The 22,136-nt window shown below is 45.6% G+C and overlaps 1 protein-coding gene across 9 annotated transcripts in view; it reads left to right on the top strand.

Moving 5' to 3' along the window:
- LOC106575258 (nck-associated protein 5) overlaps positions 1-22,136 on the top strand; it is a 160,628-nt gene that overhangs the window by 57,297 nt on the left and 81,195 nt on the right. For 6 of the 9 annotated variants that reach the window (XR_006759981.1, XM_014151655.2, XM_014151657.2 and 3 more), the window contains one exon: positions 13,778-13,841. The exons of 1 other annotated variant lie outside the window; for it this stretch is intronic. Coding sequence is in view for 7 of the 8 variants with exons in the window: in XM_014151655.2 (XP_014007130.2) it covers positions 13,778-13,841 (64 nt within the window). In the remaining variant the exon portion in view is untranslated. Of the gene's footprint in view, positions 1-1,970; positions 2,388-13,777; positions 13,842-22,136 lie in introns of those variants that run through there. 2 more of the 9 variants (XM_014151666.2, XM_014151667.2) reach the window with 2 other exon arrangements.

The following is a 22,136-nucleotide window of genomic DNA, read 5'->3' on the forward strand; positions in this document are numbered from 1 at the left end:
CCCTGTCAACCCTGTCTCCCCCTCCACTTCCTCTCCCAGCAGTACCACCATCCACCACCCACTCCCCACCTTTCAGTGGAATGCTAGCCCGTTGGTGATGGTTAACGGGGGGATGGTAGTAGTAGTAGTGGTGTAGTGGACCCAGTCAGGTTGTGTGTGTGGGGTATGTTGGCACCCATGTGTTTCTAAACATTGGAATCTGTCACTGACACCACTGGCAGTGAAGTAAGCAGGGCCTCCTAATGAGTTGAGAAGATCGCTCACCACACACACACACACACACACACACACACACACACACACACACACACACACACACACACACACACACACACACACACACACACACACACACACACACACACACACACACACACACACACACACACACACACACACACACACACCCCTGGACATGTTGTTACTCTTCTAATACAATGTCCATGTGGTGGAAGTCCAAACAAACAGAGCTTCCTGTTTCGGGGGGATCGGACTCTGCTATGAATGACTTGGCTTGGTCTGCTGGTTTCTGTCTCACTACAGACAAGCTGTGTTTCTGTGTGTCCATTTTGGATCCCGTTGTAGACATGGCCATCGCTCAATGTTTGGGGGCGTGCAGTTTATTGAATTAAAGTGGGGCGACTCCTCAATATTTCTTGATTATGTATCCGTTCCTGTTGACTTCTGAGTCCATTTATCTTTTTTTATCCAAACAGGACAATGGGACCAAATTGATGACCACCTGCTCTAGAAATCAAATTAGACCCACACCACATATTCAGATGTGTGTGTGTGTGTGTGCATGTGTGTGTGTATGACACATCTGCAACTTATGATAAATGCAATAAAGCTTGATGCATGACACTTCGGTCATATTCAATATAATTAGCCGTCGTCAATCTTCCCTGTTATTATGATGAATAGGTTTCTCACTGTCAATTTTATGGGACACAACGATCCAGTAATGAAAATGTGTAGTCTTGACACGCCAAGATTTTACAATCACGACACAAACGTTCCAGCTGATGTTGCGTCCTCTAGCCGGTTCAAATGTTGACTTTCAGATCCTGCGTGTTCTCACTGCAATGTGCACGTTTCTAGTTTTACCCCCATCTAATTAACTCCAAACTTTCTGCCACCCAATATGCGGTGGTATGTGCATGTTGATTTTTCACCCAACTACAACTTTCCTCTTTGGTTGTGGTGCTACTAATTACTCATGTGTTTAGCGTAATTGTTCATTTAGCGACATTAGCGACTAGTGAATGTTGGGCAGAGGGACCATGATTGGCTAGGCCGGGAGTAGCTCTTCCTTTCTCTTCCTCTTTATTTTAACAAGGACTGCTTTTGCCTGCCGGGACCCTTTCAATTTCCCTTTCACCCCTCCAGTGTCTGCCCCCTTTTCACAGTGGAGGGGGGAGACAATGGAGAGGGGTCCCCTCCCCCTTCCTCTCCACTTCTCCCCCATTTCTCCCCCCTCTACCCTCGTAGGCGTCCTGTGCGAGATGCTCGGGGCTTTGGTTTGTCACAGCCATTCAGCTGAGACTGATTGTGATTGCGGCAGATGGGCTGGAGTTTGTCCCAGGAAGCCAGGCCTCTCTCACTCTCTCTCGCTCTCTCTCTCTCTCTCTCGCTCTGAAAAGAGCTCAGTCAGAAACATCTCAAGCCGAGCTCCACTCACGTCCCTGAACCCCCCCCCCCCCCGCCCCCTCACTGCTGTCACCCACCCCTTCCCCATCTCTCCTCACCCCCCTTCATCTCCCTTCATCTCCCCAGAGGAAAGTGCCACCTTCAGAGCCAGCAGCCATCTCACCCCTCCCTACACCCTCCACCCCCCAACACATGTTAAACGTCCTGTAGCTTGAGCAGGAGAAAAGCGCTGAGGCACATAAAGAGGAGGGACCTCGAGAGTGAGACAGAGAGAGAGAGAGAGAGAGAGAGAGACTGTGTGAGAGCGGCAGAGTATGTAACGCGAGTGTGAGCGAGAGAGGGGCAGAGAGGGAGAGAGACAGAGGAGAAAGTGAGAAACAGCATTGAGAGGCAGCAGTGTGCATGTTGTCAGAGGGAGAGAGAGAGCGAGAACGAGAGAGGCAGAGTGATAGAAACACACGCAGTGTGTGAGAGTGAGGACAGGCAGAGGTTGTGTGTAGAGCAAGTCAGAGAGAGAGAAAGAGGGAGTGCAATAGAAAGAGAGAGGCTCAGAGAGAGAGAGGGCGATTGCTGTTCTGCGCAGTTGTCACACCGAGCACAGGGCTGCATTGTGGATGTAAACTTTATCGTGGGTGGGATCAGTGGCTTGCAGCAGCTGCTGTGCAGTGCAGCGTGCAGCAGGATTACCATGTGTGTCAGCTGAAGACAGAACACCAGGATGCATCACCTCAGGCATGGTAAGGAGAACACCTAGACGCTCATAACACCGCCACTCTTTTCCTTTTAAGACAGGAGATGTCCCTTTAAGAGTGGCAATGTCCCTTTAAGACAGGAGATGTCCCTTTAAGACATGGGACTTCAGCATTATTTCTTCTCCTATTTTGTGAACTGGGGGCATCAAGCTTCTGTATCAGGTGCATAGGCTTCTACGTGACCAATAATAGTAGGTTATTATGTTGGGCTTAAAGGTGTTGTGTTTTCTTTCTGTTGTCATTTCATGTTGCCTTGAATTTCAGCCAGGTGTGTCCTTTAAGTTGCAAGGAGCCGCAAAGTTAAATGCAGTGTACGTGCTCCCTTGCTGCGTGTGTGTTGTTGATTGTAGCGTTGTCATATTAGACCGGTTGTGCCTCTTTAAATCGGGGTCAGCTTGCTGTGCGGTGTTTGTCCAACTGGTTCCGATGGGCGTGTAGCCTAACGTTAGCTACATTTCTTATTTCGGGAATGAGGCTACTTACAGGAGATGATCCTGATTTACAGGATCCCTTTATTAGCCAGTGCAGGGAAAAGGAAAGCAATTGTGTGCCCTGTTGCTAGTGGCAACGGCACGGGGGCCGGCCCTGTAAGCGGCTTTAATTCTGATTGATTGATAACAGAGGGAATATGTGCCCAATCGTTCAAGGAGAGGTTCAACAAGTTAGTCTGGGAGGTTTGTGTGTGTGTGTGTGTGTGTGTGTGTGTGTGTGTGTGTGTGTGTGTGTGTGTGTGTGTGTGTGTGTGTGTGTGTGTGTGTGTGTGTGTGTGTGTGTGTGTGTGTGTGTGTGTGTGTGTGTTGGAATGTATTTCGTCTCCTCTTAGCCATATTAAAGATTAGTATGTTTCCCCCAGCAGTGAGTCTAATCCTGCCATAGAAACAGCAATAGTGGGGTATGGATTGTGCTCCCTTGCTGGGATTGTGTGTGTGCACATCATTACTGCTTTGGCTTGGGTGCCCCTGGCTCTCCCCCAGTGTGTGTGTGTGTGTGTGTGTGCCTGCGTTGTGGATGGATGTGGCCAGCTCCATTGTACAGCTGTGGGGCTCCTGTAGACCACTAACCCTATTCCTCCATGACTGGTGAGGGGAGAGCTAGCTAGCTACATATGCAAGCCCCACAGCAGTCACCGTATACGGGATGACTGTACTGCATGCCCACCCTTATCAACAGAAGCCTTAGCTGTCACTCAAACACCACTGACTTGAGCGACGGCTCCTATTACTGTCTCGGTGATTATCGGAGTAAACAACGAGGCGACAGAAACACATCAACATGACAACACAGGACCTTAGGAGATGACAACAAGTTTGTTGGTTTATTTTCTCCTGTCAAACTGTGTTATTCTGTCTCAAACAAACACACTTGTGTTGCGGTTAGACTATGTAATAGCATTGCAGTTTTACTCTGTTATTCTTTAACAACATATTTTTTAATCACAAGGGAGGCTATGATTGCCTATAATGATTCACTATAATGGTATATGGTTCAGGGTAAGTTGCCCCCAAGGCAGTACAACAGTTAAGGTCCAGGCTGAGATGCCCCCAAGGCAGTACAACAGTTAAGGTCCAGGCTGAGATGCCCCCAAGGCAGTACAACAGTTAAGGTCCAGGCTGAGATGCCCCCAAGGCAGTGATACTTTACAGGCAGCCTGGCCCAGCTTCTGGCCAAGTTAAAGTGTTCACACTGGGCAGATGCGTTGCTGGTGCTTTCCAGTTTGAGGCCAGCAGCCTCTGAAACATACCTGGGGATTAGTTTAAGAGGATTGCGAAGTGGAGAGATGTGATTTGATGGAATTAAAAGCGTCACGCTGCATGTGTCCCCGCGATGGATGAATGAAAACATTTTCTGAGTGACATTATCTTCCCCCCCCCCCCATTCTACTCCCGTACAGAGTTTGATGTTAATGTATGTCATTAACTATGTAATCTACGGTATATGAGCCAGTTTAAAATGTATTGTGGATTCACTGGATTGGTTGTGTAAATGTCCTATTTGTTATAATCCCTCTAAGAGTATACTTTCAGATGAAACCATATGAATGTTGAAAATTGATCTTTTAGTGGAAGTACTGTAAAAGTTGTCATGCCAGTCCAACCAGTGGTACGGTGGCACAACATATTATCCACTCACAATGTCCTGCCAACCACTTTGCATGTAATCCAAATGTCTACATGGACAGTCAGTTTGTTGACAGACAAGCCGCTGCCAAATAAGCATACAGGAATCACAACCGGTTACTGCCATACAATATTATGCTTTTAGTCCTCTCTCTCTCTTTCCCTCTCTCTCCCTCTCTTCCCTCTCTCTCCCTCTCTTCCCTCTCCTCCCCCCTTCCATTCATCGACCCAGCTAGCATATTGGGTTCAGGTCAAAATGAATTACTGAGGAATGTTCTCCTGTTCAATGGCCAGCCCCAGTGTGTCCCAGCATGGGAGCATTTCCACCTCATTTGCAGCCAGACTCGTTTCATTTGGGAAGAGGACCCAATTCCCCAGAGGCCAGTCTATCTCCCGCTCTGCGCTGTCCAGCACTGGGGTTGGACACACTCGCACACATGCAAACACACACTTAAATGAGCATGAACAAGACCGCACACACACACACACACACACACACACACACACACACACACACACACACACACACACACACACACACACACACACACACACACACACACACACACACACACACACACACACACGCGCACGCACACACACACACACACACACACACACACACACACACACAGTGGGGAGACCCAGAGGCACCCGTAAAGCAGTAATGATGTGTGAGGCCTGAGTGTGAGGCCTGAGTTCCTCTCCCTTCTCTAACCCCTGGCTCTGTTTAGACAGACTGTACAGCTGCTGACGACCACTTACATCAATTAAGAGCAGCAGTGAATGCATTCCTCCCATAGTCCTGCTACACATTTATCTTGCTAAGAACAGCACGTGGGAAACTCTAAAAACAGCAGAGGTCTTTGGAGGGCTCCCCGACATGGGACAAGCCAGTATGAGCCTGTTTCGGTCTAAGTCTGTCTAAGTTTCCCTGTCGAAAACGGGGCAAGGCAAATGCCTTGTCTCTGATGGATAGCTCAGTCATTTTGAGATTAGCAAGATTTCAGCTTGACAGCTGTGTAGGCTATATGAATGTATTTGTTCTATAGCCGCAACGACTCGGCTTGTTTTCGATTGCCAACATAGTTTCAAATGTGAAAGACATATTTCAAATGTGAAAGACTGTTAAATCCTTGTCATGTTGTGGTTGACTGCCTGCTGAATGTAGTGTCCCACTCAAAAGCAACATTAAAATGTAATACCCCAACACCATTTATAGGCAATGAAAGGGTTTTATGTGGTAACTGTCAATGGATGGTGTTGGTGGAATCTGATTACTCCTTTGCCTTTAGAGACAAAGTACAGTATTACCCTAAATTATGCCATTAAAACTCCACATTCTTGTGGTTTAAAACGGCTGGGTTCGCTCTACGGGAGTTCTCCAAGGTTGAAAATGTTAGCAGGCCATTATTCCAGTCGCTAACTGCTGAATTGCAAAGTTTGCCAATCAGGTTTGGCCCACAAAATAAAGCCATGGATTATATTTCTCATCAGAGTCTTTATGCAATGACAGGTTCTTGGAACACAGGCTTGTAGAATTCTGGTTGTTGTGCCTCTTTAAATATAACCTTAATCTTTAATTGTGTTGGCATCTATCCCTTTGATACATGTGTCCACTAAGGATTACGTTTAAGAGATAAAACCGGTGGACATAAAAGTTATTTGGAAACACCCCAGATTGGATTTAGTTTTAAGACTTTAAGACTAGTTTTAAGCAGTAGGCTTTCAGTAGTAACTGGGTCATAACTTTCACATGCAAACTATTTATGAGAAGATTGATGTGTCTGCCGTCATTTGAGAGTTTTTTTTTTTTTTTGCCATCAACGCTTCATACTTTATCCCACAAAAATGTGATGAGAAAAGCTACAATGTGAACGGTATACAGTCGCAGCCTCACAGTCCAACCAAGGTGCGTGGACGGAGAAAATGACAGGATATTTGACAAGCGTTCATCAACTTTTGAAGAAAATGCTTTCTTTATTGTTAAAACCTGGAAACGCAAGCTTCCATCATGATTCTTAACCAAGGACAGGTGTCAAACCATTCGAGTAACATCTCTTGATTGATCTTTTCGCACGTGTTAAAGATACCCTTTTCGGAAACAAAACCATTTCTAAAAAACGTTTGTTTGGGAATGAACTGGAGCGTATGTATCAAGCCTCTCAGTTGGAGTGCTGATGTAGGATCCAGTTTCCCCTGTCAATGTAATCTTATTCATTGTGATAGAAAATGCGTAACTGATCCTAAATCAGCACTTTGAGTTACATGGCTTCAGATTGAGGTTAACCCGAGCCTGGGGAATATCAACAAACTTCATCTCCCCTCTATCCCAATCGTAAATCACAGGATAATTGTGGGAGAAACAAGCAGACCTCGTCCACTTGCCATTTCTTTACTTTTTATTTGGCTCAGTGGGGTCAGAACTGGATTGGCTGCTGGTACCTGGTGCTCTCTTAGAGACGTAGATGTAGGTGTGTGTGTGTGTGTGTCCACATCGGTATGTGTGTGTCAGTGTGTGACATAGCTAACACGTTGTAATGGCCTCTCCAGGGAGACCAGGGACCCTTGAGAGAACGAGAGCCAGTGTTTACCCGTACCTTTGTGTCTATTCTAGAGGAATGACTTGTTTGTCTGCTGCTGTAAAAGGGGACAGTGTTTGCGCTGTCTCTGAAACGATGGTCGACAGCTTCCCATTCACAATGAGTAAAAAGGGACCAGGGGTGGCCTTTAAAACTAGCCTGGATGAGTCAGCAGTAAACAGCCATAATGGGGTATGGTGTGCGTGCGTGTCTGTGAGGCTTAAGAGGGAGTCCCCCCCATATTGAGAGGCAGTCAGTGCACTTGAAGGGCCTGCTGCAGAGCGCATGAAAAGCTTGTGATGGTTGTTGTCACGTGTTGGTCAGTGTGACATCAACACTGGCTCCATGGGGAAAGGAATGGACCGATAAAGACAATTATAGGAGTGATACACACACGATTACATGCTGGAACACGAGCGTCTACCTGAGTGACTGTGGTTTGATATAGATGGTGAAAATACCCTATAGCGTGTACGTTTGTGTGCATGCATGCATACGTGTGTGTATGTACACACAGTCACGTGCGCATTCGTGCACGTTTGCGTCTAGTTCCAACACTGAACACCTGCAGTGGTTTGTGACTGATGATTCACAATCTCCATTCATCCCGAGCCGACTGTCTGTGTTCTGTCTGCGAACTGTCTCGTGATGGCGGGGCATCGGAGGCCATTTCAGAGTACATCTGTTCTGTCGGAGTGTTTCGTTCCGTCTGAGGTGGAATACGTCTGACTGTGGCTGATGTGGTTGAGAAACAATCGAGGTCAGCCGTGACATGCCCAATGAGAAAACGTTTAGAGAGGGGGGGGGAGGGATCCTTGCTCGCTAGGAACGTTCTAAACCATGTCAGACACAAGGCTCCAGGGCTAAATTCGCCATAGCTGTCATTGGACAGAGGATTAGTGGTTTGTGTGACTGTTACTGATCGTTGACGGGTAATATGAGCTAAAGATCCTCGGGTTTTGTTAATTGTGTGGAAATAAAATGTGTGATAAATGTGCTGTAATTTCAGAAGATAAGGCAATTGGCAAAGCATATAATATGTGAACACCATTCCACTTGAACTTTTCCTACTGTAAAATATGTCTCTGCCTCTGAAAAGGTTCACGGTTCGTTCACTGGCTGTTCTCTATCAAGGCTTTCCATAATTTCTAAAGTGTTAAAATGTCTTAAGGTGGAGCCATTCTTATCCAAAACAACGCTTTTGTGTTCTTTGTGTGTTTCTAAAGAAACCTCATCACGTTTCATGTCTTCCATTATTGACGCATGCGGTGTGGTAACACTCATTGGCCCTCTGACCTCATTTCATGGGTGTGTGTGCGAGGTGATAACATATGGCTCCAGCCTCCTGCTGTTCTCCCGTGTAGCCCAGGCCTGGACAGGGTACCAGAGGTCAGAGACCCTCAGATGTGGGTGGTAGGGGTAGCAGCCTCTCAGTGCTAAGGGGGAATGTTTTCTAGTGACATGGCTGTAAGTGCATAACATACATGTGCGTAGATGCACGTGCGCACGCACGCACGCGCACACACACACACACACACACACACACACACACACACACACACACACACACACACACACACACACACACACACACACACACACACACACACACACACACACACACACACACACACACACACACACTAGCCATTATTGCTTTCTAATGGATGCTATAACTTAGTAAGCGCCTGAACAAACTCATTGGCCTGACGCTCCACGGAGGGAAATGTGGCATTGGAATCACAGAGAGGGTTGCATAACCGTGGAATAGACGGATTAAGGAAATGGCCAAAAAGAGAGCCAACCGGCAAGGTCTCTCCAAACACACACGGACACATGTTTAGTCACACGTGCCCACACACACACCAGATTTGTTAAAACTCAGCGTGGAGCTAGCCAGCGCTAATACATAAATGCATGGGGACTCATCATCAGCTAAACATTTATGCTTCCCATCCACTTCACTCTGTGTACATTTGTGGTTTACTCAGATTGAGATAATGTCATGGTTTAGATGTTCCGTTTGCTTATGTAAGCCTTGTATTAACACTATTGGAGGGCTATTTTATTCAGGCATCCTTTTCCCAGAGTGGTGTGTTTAGAGTATAGTCTGTGAGAGCTGATGTTGCTGTAGAAGAGTTTTCATTATTATGTAGTGGATGGTGAGGTCGATTTCCTGTTTTAGCCAAATTCTTCCCAGGCATGACTATTTGTAGCGTACATCCATGGACAATGTCTTATTGTCACAGCAGTGAAATATGTTGTTTTACAGAGTCAGCCATAGTAGTACGGCATCCCTGCAGCAAATTAGGGTTAAGTGCCTTGCTCAAGGGCACGGGTATTTGAACCTTTGTGCCCAGTGCTCTAAACGCTAGGCTACCTGCCGCAGTATGTCATTTTCTCATTGCCACAACGCTACTGCATATGTAACAATGGTTTTGATAGGACAGAGAGGTAGGTCTGGCTTGCCAGTGTATGAATGTGTAGTTTGGTATACAGAGTTACCGTAAGCATTATGAGTAAGGATAACTTTTTTCCTTGTATATTCCCGTCTTTCCTCATCAGGCAAACTTAGACATGACAAAATAGACTTCAACCAGACAACCTCACACAAGGGACAAGGGTTGACAATGGAAGGATAAAAGAAAAAAACACAACAAAACGAGCTGCCTCCCACAATGCAGTTCAAAGCGTGTCTGGGGGCGAACGTGTCTGCTCAGGTTGGCAAATAACATCTCCCGGAGAATGATTGATCCTCCTGCCCCTCGCCAGATCATGTCTTTGCACGCGGGTATGCTCCGACGCCAAAGCAGCCGCGCTCCTTTGTCTCCGCGTGACGACGAAAACAATCTGGAGATGGTAAAGATTGGTTAGCCTGGAGAATGTGGGAGAATGTATGGGGAAACAGGGCTGATTTGATCTGTGTTCATACACACACCTTTCCTCGCCTCGGCACATTCTAGGCTGTCATATGAAACCTAAAGGAAGGTGATGTTGCTGTGAGGGCGCATGAATACCAACATCCCAATGAGGAAAAGACCCATAAAGTATTGCGTGGGTGGGTGGACAACTGACAGCTGATCCTGACAGCTGATCCTGGATCAGAACTAGATGTGACAGGTGTAGTTCAGAAACATATGGACCCTGATTAATAAGGTTTCAGTATAGATCTCATCCCATATCCTGCAGTAACCAATCAAATGTCGTACATATTGCCAAAAGTACCCCTAGCCCTATAGGGCGAGCGATGAGATGGCATGTGGGATATGAGATGGTTGGAGGGCTCTCCCTTGCCCCTACCCTGCCCGTGGTGTCAGCCTGGGGGCAGAGATTGGCCCTCCCTGGTCCTTGGCCCATTGCCCTTTGCAGCAGCAGCAGCTTGTGCGAGGCGTGGGAAGCAGTGGGGCGTCCGCGGGGGGTGTTATGTGGTTGGGCCTGCTTCACTGAAGCGTGGAGCTAGTCAGGCTGCGTTCCTGCTCTCCACTGCCCCAACTGCTCGTGGTGGATATATTGTGGGCAGACTGTGGGCACAGACTGAGCACTGGTGCAGGCAGTGCCAGGTGATTCCAGGTCACTGGGAACTGCTGGAGGCCAGCGAGGTGCCAACCCCGATCTCTCTGCCCGTCGCTGCCGTTGGAATGCACTCGCTCCCGAAGCTCCCTAACTGTGTTCAAAGAGCAGGGAAAAAGCAGGGATGGAGGGAGGAGGGTTTGGACGCAGCTGGGGTTTCAATTAAATATTGAGATGAAAAGCTTCACAAACACATGGTCAACTGTGGACAGCTAGCAGTCTGAGCATACAGCAGGCTTCCTTTCTGCCTGTGTTCGATCAAACATGGGATCAGAGTATTGGAACACATCTTGGCCATGTTCCAATTCCGTAGTACTATACCATTTAATTAGAACACATGCCCGATACATTCTAGTAAGTGGTACTGCATGCTTGTGTGACATATTGGAACACAGCCTTATTTATTTATAACCACCATCACAGCTCAAGGAGGATGAGTTCTGATATCTGGAATGTTTGTCATCATAGCTTTTAGGACTGACTCTCATTCTGTGTCTCTTTTGAGAGGTAGGTTTACACAGCTGGTCATGGACAGGCTAGCCTAGCTGTTCCCAGAGAAACAGATCAGCAGAACGGGCTAACTTGGGAGGTGGTTGAAATGCAGATGCCACATGATGTCGGGATCAAATATGCTAAATGGGTCGTCTATTACACAGGCCATTTTTTTCCACCCCTTACTTACATGATCCTATTCAAATACCACCCCTCCACATTCTCAGGGCTGAAATTGGAGTCAAATGTTGCCATGTTGAGGTACTGTTTTGACTGCCTGTTAAAAATGTACCAATTACTGTAATTATGTTTTACACAGAATGTAAAATGGCTTTATTTTTGCCAATGATTTTCTCAACGGGCGCAGTTAGCTTAAGTTTCCTGCCCCCTGTAACATGTCTGTGAATAAGTGGCCTGAAACTTAACCCCTTACATGTCTAGCTCGCAGACCTAACAAAGGCTTGCTTAATAAACAACAGGTGTAGATTACCAGGGAAATGCTTACTTCCCTACAATGCAGAGAGAGAAAAAATGTGAATAATAAAAAGATAACAACACAAGGAATAAATACACAATGAGTAACGATAACTCGGCTATATACACGGGGTACCAGTACCGAGTCAATGTGCAGGGGTACGAGGTAATTGAGGTAGATATGTATATGGGTAGGGGTAAGGTTACTAGGCAACAGGATAGATAATAAACAGTAGCAGCAGGGTAGGTGATGAGATGCCAGTTAGGAAAACAGTGTAGATGTGGTGACGAGTTACAGAAGTTTCTCACAAGGTGACACAGCACACACACACACACACACACACACACACACACACACAAAGTAACTGGAATGGTTACTAAGAGGACTGCGCAGCTGGAGCGTGAGTGTGTTGCCGTGTGTTTCAGGTGTAGCGTACAGGATCACATGGGCACCGATTTCTCACAGCTCAGTCACTGTGTGTGTGTGTGCACGTTTGTTTGCGTGTGTGTGTGTGTTTTAATAGGGCAGGTCAACTTACACTCAGATTCACTGCATAAACTTCCGGTCGGATTCAACGCACCACTGTTTCTCAATCAGTCAGCGTGCCAAGGCTTTGCGTAATTGAATTTGGCCCTCTTTCCCTTTCCTCACACACAGCAGTTGGATGACAAACAAACCAGAACTTTCTTATTTAGCGCTGGCGAGTATTGTCCTACAAACTACAAATTCAGTGGGGACTTCACCATCCATATTCATCTACTACATCCATATTCATCTCCTATATCCATATTCATCTACTATAGCTACTACCTTGGTAGTCTTTTCAACACAGGACTTTCCCCAGGTAAGTCAGAGAAGAAACTCATTGTTGGAGTCTCAGCGCAATTCCGATGCCGTGAAATCGCCCTATTTCTAATACTAAGAGTTATTTTGTAATCTAAAATGGTGGCTGGTGGGCAATGAAACCACAGCATTACAGTACCTCTTCTTGTTTCTTGCCTTCAGATATGTTGCTAATATGGAAGGTATGCCTGGCCTAGAGGAGTTGTCTGTTGCTTCCAGACAGGTAGCTACAGTAATATGGAATACTAAGCGTTATTTTGTGGGGTAACAATATGATGATGGCTGGCTGGCGTTGAAACCACAGCAGTACAATTCCTCTTGTCTGTAGCTTTCAAACATGTTACAGTATGTTGTTAATATGGAAGGCATGCTTGGCCAAGAGAACGATTAGTCAGTCAGGCAGTGATACCTTGGGAAAAGCTCTAAAGAGGCCAGTACATGAGCGCACCACTTTCTCTCATTAGCAAAATGATTGAGCTCGCGTGAGATTGGGGGGTTGTCTGTTCTACAGTTTTCATAGAAATAGAACGCTAGACGCTGTATCTCTATGACTGAGTGGATGTTTATGGTTGTCAATGTGGAATGCTTTTCATGCTTTTTGTGTGCTATTTTTATCAAGGCATAGGCTAGTGTGTCTCTGTTTACTGTGTAGTGTCTGGTTGCTGCCCCCTAGACCCTTTCTGTTTGTTGTTTGTTGATGTGTTGGTAAACCACAGTGCTGTTAGCTAGTTGTTTGGCAGAACACAGTGCGTGGAGCACTGACAGAGAGAGGTGACAGGCCTGCCTGCCTGTGTCCCAATGAAAAACGATCAGCTATTCACTTGCCTCTTGTTCTCGCACTCTCTTGTTCTCTTGTTCTCTCTCTCTTTCTCTCTCTCTTTCTCTCTCTTGCTCTCCCCTCCTCTCGCTTTCTTTCTTTCTCCCCTCCTCTCGCTCTCTTTCCCTCTTTCTTTCCTTCTTTCGCTCTCTCATTTTCTCCTTTCCTCTCTCTCTTTCTCGTTCCCCCTCTTCCCTCTCTCTCTCTCTCTCTCTCATTTTCTCCTTTCCTCTCTCTCTCTCTCTCTCTCTCTCTCATTTTCTCCTTTCCTCTGTCATTTTCTCCTCTCTCTCTCTCTCTCTCTCTCTCTCTCTCTCTCTCTCTCTCTCTCTCTCTCTCTCTCTCTCTCTCTCTCTCTCTCTCTCTCTCTCTCTCTCTCTCTCTCTCTCTCTCTCTCTCTCTCTCTCTCTCTCTCTCTCTCTCTCTCTCTCTCTCTCTCTCTCTCTCTCTCTCTCTCTCTCTCTCTCTCTCTTGTTCAGGGAGAAACTGGCCGTGGCTCGCCTGCAGAGGGAAGTCGCACGAAGCAAAAGCGAAGGAACAATGGTACTGTTGATGCTCTGTCTTACACACAGACACACCACACACACACACACACATCATCAGCCTTAAACCCACAGCCCACTGTTGTAGGCATGCCAGTCCTGCTCGGTCATCGACCAAGGTCACTGCACTGCTAACTTTCCTCAACCAAAAACATATATTTACGTTGGGTCTTGCAGTACTTTTCTGGGTGGCAATTCTAGGTCTTGCTCCCATCGCAATGTTATTATCAACCCATATTATGGCTCATTAGTGCTGCAGATTTCAGGGATGACGTCAAATGTAGCGCTTAAACACGCACACACAGACACACACAGTGGTTATATAACAAGGGGAAAGCAAACCAGGGAGCCAGTCGTGCTGACTCAGAGGGCGTGAGGCAGGGTTCGCAGAGAGCGGACCGACAGTGTGACAGAGCAGATACCAGCTGACCACGGTCTCTAGAACGACAGCCAGGCCTTGGACTCAGCTGTTTAGAACCGCAGTAAATTCACTACAGCCCCAAATAGCTTCATAAAAGAGCGCTATGGCAACAAGCCTGAAGCAGACTTGAGATTGACATACTCTAGTATCGCCATATCTACAATGCTTTTTCGTGGTGGTAGTGGTCTCGAGTTCCAGCATTCTAGAAGTCCACCTGAGAATACCGAGTTAACAGCCTGGGCTCGTTACACTAAAATACAGTAGAACAGACATGGATATGAACAACACTACATACTGTATAGAGTGGCTAGCATACGCATCATGACAATGACAGCATACTGTACTGTACATATAGATGGTCCTGTGCGGCTCAGTTGGTAGAGCATGGCGCTTGCACTGCCAGGGTTGTGGGTTTGATTCCCACATGGGACCAGTATGAAAATGTTGCTCTGGATAAAAGCATCTGCTAAATGACGATGTAGATTGTAAGAGAAATGTTTCCTGGAAGCACCCCACTGAGACAGTGATGTTTACCATGGAGTCTTTGGAAAACACTTGGATGTTAGTTTGTGACTGTGGAGAATGACCTACCCAGTGTATTGATTTCTGCATTGCGGTTCCTGAGGCATGCTGTAGCCGTCTGCAAGGTCAGGCGTGACCATGCAATCAGAGTCATATGTGTTTTAACACAGTGCAGGCTCTCACTGTTGAGGCTCACTGTAGCAAATTCCATACAGTCCCAGCACAAGAGAAGGAAGTTCCCACATAGCTCTTATCTCAGGCTCCATTGGGAAACTCTGTGTGTCAGCACCTCATCCTGTAGTCAGTCAGACTAAGAGACTGATCAGCCTTTGACCTTAGTGAAGAGCTAGGAGGGAAATATCTACTGCCTGGCTGTGTGAGGCTTTCTCTGAGTACTGCTTCTTCGAGTCATGAGAGTGGATGCCATGCTAATTACAACTCCGGGTGTGTGTGTGAGGAAAGGGGGGTGAAGGAGGGATGAGTTATCTGTGCCAGACAGGAGGAGGGGAAGGGAGTGGTGAAAGAAGAATGCGGGGTGTGTGTGTGTGTCTCTCTGAGCTCCATTTTGAAATTGGGATTATCCCTCCTCTCACACACACATGCCTGGGAGATGCTCCTCTCCTCTGGGAGCTCAGGCATGCTCTTTAGGGTCTTTAATAGAAATCAAACGAGAGGGCTGCATCAGGGAGATAATTGTTAATGTGATGGCAAGGTGAACTAGAGAGTAACCTCCTCACACACACAGACACGTAATGATATACAGATACACACACACACACACACACACACACACACACACACACACACACACACACACACACACACACACACACACACACACACACACACACACACACACACACACACACACACACACACACACAGCCTCCAGAAGACGACAGATTAAATGCTGTAGACTTTGAAGTGTGCATCTCTGACCCTCCTCTTTAACTAGTTATGCTCTCTTCTCTGTGGAGGGAGGGAGGGAGGATTTTGATACAACACTCGATGTTAATACAACTGAGTAACAAGTCTTAACTTTAGCTAGTGTTTTAAATTGGGGGGTACAGTTGCGCAAAACCATAGCAACTGCCAATGACATGGGCCTTAGACTTCTGTATCATTCTTCATTGGGCATTTAAAGTTTGTTATCAGAACTTAAACTACAGGAGTTTGTAAAAAAGCAATACATATGTATCAAGTGTCTCAGAGTAGGAGTGCTGATCTAGGATCAGTTGCTCACCCTGTCCATGTAACCCTATTCAAATCAGCACTCCTACTCTGAGACACTTGATAGATATGGCCCCTGGTCTTCTAAGTGAGAATTGAGGTTAAGATACTGAGTCCCTATATGATAGACATTACTTCTATGCATTGGTTTATTGGTTATAAGGAGATGTTGTTATAGCCATACCTGCCAGGCCTTGAACGTGCTGTTTACTGCTTAAACATTATCTTAAGCCCTGCAGGGTGTTTAATCAGCCAGCCCCACCCAGCCACCTTCCGTTCAAACTCAGTCAGGAAGAAAAACACTGGATCCCCCACAAGGTATTTGATGATGAGCTCTGTTAACTGGTCGTGTTGATGCTCAGAGAAGGCAGAACACAGGCCCAGTCACTCCAACAAGCGTGGCCTGTCTTTCTCCAGTCAAACCCTCTCATTCAGTACCAGTCGCTGCTGTGGGTTTCCCCTGGAATTCAGAATTCTGGAATTCTTCACATCCAAGCCAGCCCAGAGAGAGGAGTATTTGGGCTTGGCTGGCTTAATGAGTCCTGGGAGTGTGGGGGGAGTGTGTGTGTGTGGGCATGCGTGCGTGCGTGTGTGGGTGGGTGTTTCTCTCTCTCTCTCTCTCTCTCTCTCTCTCCTCGTCTAAGTTAGTCCTAGGCAGGATGCTGGGTTTCCTGTCAGAGTGAGAGAGAGAGAAAAAGAGAGAGAGAGAGAGAGAGAGAGAGAGAGAAAAGAGAGAGAGAAAAAGAGAGAGCGAGAAAAAAGTAAATAATGTGTGGCTTCTGAGGTCGCTAGGTGCTGCTCTGGCCGTACGTTAAAGGCCCATTTAAAATGCTGGCTGAGATTATGACCACTGGAAGCGGCTGTCTAAACAACGTGGGAAAATAAATGCTGCACTTTGTGTGAAACACACTTTATTTCTTTGCCTTCTGAGGCACACCACGGTATCACAGCTTAATAGACCCATAATGAAGTGTAGATGCGTACAGCTTGCATGCACAGACACATTCACACACATGCAAGTCTACAAACACACACTCTCACACACTAACACCACTTTATTTCTCCTTCCTTGATTACTGCATGTGATTCGCTCACGCTTGAATGAAACTCAAGCGAACGGGACTGAAACATTTTCTCATCAGCATCGCATTCTGGGCTATTCAGCAGTCTCATTTACTCCAAAGGATCCAAATGCACCAGTGGTAATTCATGGGGAAAATGCACTTAAGATAAACGGGGTACTGTTACAAATCTGAGTCTTAAAAGAGATCAGGACAAACATACATTGCAGTAGGCCAAATGGTTGATGAACCAAAAAAGTGTGCCTATGCATTCTAGCTATAAGCTCTGCATTAGTGGGAAAAGAGAGAAAGGGATTGCATAGTGAGTTGAAGTAATAGAAATAGCATTACTTCTATTCTAGAATGGTGCTAGTATAATAGCCTACTTCCATTCTATAGTATATTTCTTGTATTTCTATGGCTGAAGTCTGTGTGGTGGACTGAGGTCTGTGTGGAGACAGCATGGAGATGCCTTCTGACAGCTGTTTGGAGGATCTTTGACACTGGTGAGGGACTGGGGACCGAGGGGACCACTGGGGACTCAGGTGCTCTCTCTACAGATTGGGGCTTATCAGCTATGTGCCGGGAGAGTGGGATCCCAGTGATGGCTGTCACCGCTCGTCACCCATCTCAATGTGCGAAACCATTATGGGGACCATCACTGGGATCCCTCTCTCCCATAGTGGTTTCACACATTGAGCTGGGTGACGAGTGGTGACAGCCAGGCCTAAATCGCATCTCCACAGAGCCAGCAGTCTCTGGACGGAGCACGTGGGGTGGGGTGGGCGGGGGGGGGGGTTGGGATGTGTGTGTGCTTACGTTTCTGTGTGTTTGTATGTGTGTGTGTGTGCCTCTCGCTCTCTCTTTTTTTTCTCTCTCTCTCTTTTTCTTTCTCTCTCTCTCTCTTTCTCTTTCTGTGTGTGGATGGACAGGGTGTGGGTCCCTTGGCAATGATAAATGGGCCACTCATACGGTTTACCATATCCCGGGGTGTGTGTATACTGTACATCCGCAGTGGCTGCCTACGTGAGAGCAATAGCCAGGCTCTAATGTAATGGTTGGCCCTGCATGATAATTGAATTTATGGACTCCCCAGGGATCTGTAGGGCAGTGATTTCTAGGGAATAGCATGTGGTTCAGTTTACACCATCCTCTGTATTTCAAAGATAAGTATTATTTTAGCAACTGGCCATGTTCAAGAATATTATTTTATATTGCAATTTAAATAGGGATATTATGGTAATTGTTCTCTGCTCAATGTACCAAGGGCAGAGCTACTACTAAGAACCTGTCTGAAATTAAATTGTTATTTCGAAAATGTATTATTTCAGTGCAATTAGGCTAAGAGAGTAAAGGCACTTCAGGCAAACATGCTACATGACATGCTACATGACATGCTACACATTCTACATGACATTCTACATGACATGCTACATGACATGCTACATGACATGCTACATGACTTGCTACATGACATGCTACATGACATGCTACATGACATGCTACACATTCTACATGACATGCTACATGACATTCTACATGACATGCTACATGACATGCTACATGACATGCTACATGACATGCTACATGACATTCTACATGACATTCTACATGACATGCTACATGACATTCTACATGACATGCTACATGACATGCTACATGACATGCTACATTAAATTCTACATGACATGCTACATGACATTCTACATGACATGCTACATTAAAGTCTACATGACATGCTACATTACATGCTACATGACATGCTACATGACATGCTACATGACTTGCTACATTAAATTCTACATGACATGCTACATTAAAGTCTACATGACATGCTACATGACATTCTACATGACATGCTACATTAAAGTCTACATGACATGCTACATTACATGCTACATGACATGCTACATGACATGCTACATGACTTGCTACATTAAATTCTACATGACATGCTACATGACATGCTACATTAAATTCTACATGACATACTACATGACATGCTACATGATATGCTACTTTTTAAAGCATTCTGTTGTTGTTGTTGTCATAATAATAGAAGGTAAGTACCTGTATTCTGTATTGTAGCGAACACACATTCTTTAGCCTACAGTTTGCCTGTCAGACAAATCCCCTTGTGACACTTCTTCCAGCAGAATCCAGGCTGGTCAATATACTGCCAGCCTGGCAGGCAGACAGGCAGACAGTAAACAACATGTATTATTGATGAAGGAGGAGGAACCTGCATGGTGCTTTGTGTCCCTGATGTTTGTGTTGCAGTACTGGGCCAAGGAGATATCCTCCAGACCTTTGATTCAGCGAGAGCCTCCCAGCCTCATACTGACGTGCACTGTGTAATGAAGAGATTATTGAGTGAGAGGGGCACACACACACACACACACACACACACACACACACACACACACACACACACACACACACACACACACACACACACACACACACACACCCTCTCTCTCCCCACCCCATCACCCCTACACACACACACACACACACACACACACACACACACACCCTCTCTCTCCCCACCCCATCACCCCTACACACACACATTCACTGATAACATTGCACAGACTGCAGCTGGTGCACAACGTGGCCTTGAGAGACGCAGTCGTCTCTAATTAATTTAAAATCTCCTCCGGATCATGGAGGGGTATCAGGGGGTTACGGAAGGTCTAGTAATTCACTACTGAGAACCCTGTCTGTCTGTCCCTTATGAATAAATGACAACACAATGTTGTAGAATTACACAGCCATGCTAGGACTGTGTCTAGTGCAACTGGGTTACTATAGCATGGGGCAATCAAGCCCAGTTCCATATGCTGTATATTATGACAGAGACATGATCTGAAGTAATGATTCTATGTTTATACCATAAGTATATATGTTGATAAGGATGGATCGTATGCATACACCAGGCTCCATATCCCGTGCCTCGTTTCACAAGGGTTGGGTTAAATGCGGAAGACACATTTCGGTTGAATGTATTCAGTTGTGCAGCTGACTAGGTAGTCCAATGTTTTCACTCTTCACCGAACAATACTGTAGTAATATTTGGATGAAATCACTGGCCTTGCTTATTTCCCCACCATACCTTTCCAGGTAATAGCATGATAATCCCATTGAGTTCAAAGTTAATCCTGAACACCCAGCTACAATCCCTAGGCAGAGCCACTCTCCAAACCTTGAGGAGTCAGCAGAACCATAAAGCATCTCATCTGACAGATTATATGACTGATAAGGGTAAAGGAGGAGACATTACATGTGACAAAAGTAACCGACTTGATCCTAGATCAGCACTCCTACTCTGAGACACTTTGTGAATATGGGCCTTGACAGATGTGTTTTCTTAGGAAGAGAAGGCCATCTACTGGACAGAGAGGGAAGAACATCCGTGCAGACAACTTGCATGGTAGTAAACTAATCATAATCAGAGGTATAATCCTTTTTTTTGTCACTTGAGACATCAAAGTAAATGTTGCTTTAGAAAGAATGATTATGCTAATGTTTCTACTGATTGCCTGAACAGTTTTTCTCACATCGAGTTGATCCTCTTGTTGAAAAGACTGAATGTAGTCTAGTCTAGCTGCAGTTTAATGTTAGTGGTTGGTTTTAGCACGTTAGAGTATGCTTTCAATTATTAGGCTTGGTATCACTGGGCAAGGCCAATTGCCATACGCATATAAAGTCTGTGGACAGTAAATACTTCAGCTGTGAAATAGTGTAATGTCTCGCTAGGATTTTCTGGCAACGTAAAGATATCTTAAAGTTGGATTTAACGGATCTGGGCCTTGTTAAGTGGCAGAAATTATACATTGAACAAAAGCAGAAGACTGCTTTTAATATAATGTATGCTGTTCTAAGTGTGTTGTTGTTGAAGCTCTTGGCAAGGCTTAGTATGCAGACGTATGGGACGCGTTCCAAATGGCACCCTATTCCCTATGTAGTGCACTACTTTTGACCACGGCCCTTAGGGAGATTATCGAGTAGTATGTAAGGAATAGGGTGCCATTTGGGGTTGAGACATTTTTTTTTTTTATTGCATGGTTGTTCTGCCTGGGGTGTTTTTAAGTAGATGTGGTTAACAAAAGGCAGGGACAATGGACAATTGTAGGAACCCAGGCCAAATCACTGAAGTGTCATTTGCAGTTATGTTTGAGGCAAATTGGACCTTTGCATATAGAGGTGATTTTAACAGACAGTAAGCATCTTTAGGCAATTTGTGTGGGTATTTGAACAATCGGTCGACACATTTTTTATGTCAAGTAATTTAAGTTGCAATATGTCCAGTACAATATGTTTTGTCAATTGTTTGTAACTCCTTGAATCCCTTAAATATTAAATCAAAATACTGCAATTTACCTTTAATTTTCTGATTAGATGTTTTTGTTTTTTGCACTGTGCCTGTGTTTAAACCTGTTTATGTTAGAGTTGGCTCATTTTATGATAGAAAACCCATCTCTTCTGGAAAAGAAAAGGTCTAGTTTCCAAAAAGGTCACTAAACTTTCTAAAGTTATTACTTCAACTCATGTTCAGTTGTTCAACTCCGGTCTAACTAGTCATGGTAAAGGAACTCGTTTGGGTTTGGTCCAGCTCTAACTTGGCACCAGCCCTGTGATAGTGGGTTTATGTTCCTGTAGTGGCGTGTTATTTACGGCAGCCATTACGTGCGATGGAGAGGTTCCCTGGTGCGTAAAAGCCGCTCCACATAGTATCCCTGGATTTACGGTCGTGTTGAAGAGCTTGGGCTGGTTTTAGTTGTGAATAGGGTTTAATGCTCAACTGCTTCAGCGAATTAAAGTCTTGGGCCAAGTCACAGAGTTAGAGTGAAACATGGTTATTTATTTGACGGCTTCAACTCTAACACACTGGGCTCACAACTAAAGGAGCCAAGAGGTTTCCCCCCTTGGGAAAAAACGGTTTTGTCATTGTTTTGTATTTAATTTATTATATATATTTTTTTGTCTGTAAACTGTCCTGGTGTGGTGTTGCAGTAGTGTGGGGCACCTTTTTCATTCAGTGTTACTTTGTCTTTCTCTT

This window comes from Salmo salar, chromosome ssa17, assembly GCF_905237065.1.
Source record: "Salmo salar chromosome ssa17, Ssal_v3.1, whole genome shotgun sequence".
Classification (NCBI taxonomy): Eukaryota; Metazoa; Chordata; class Actinopteri; order Salmoniformes; family Salmonidae; genus Salmo; species Salmo salar.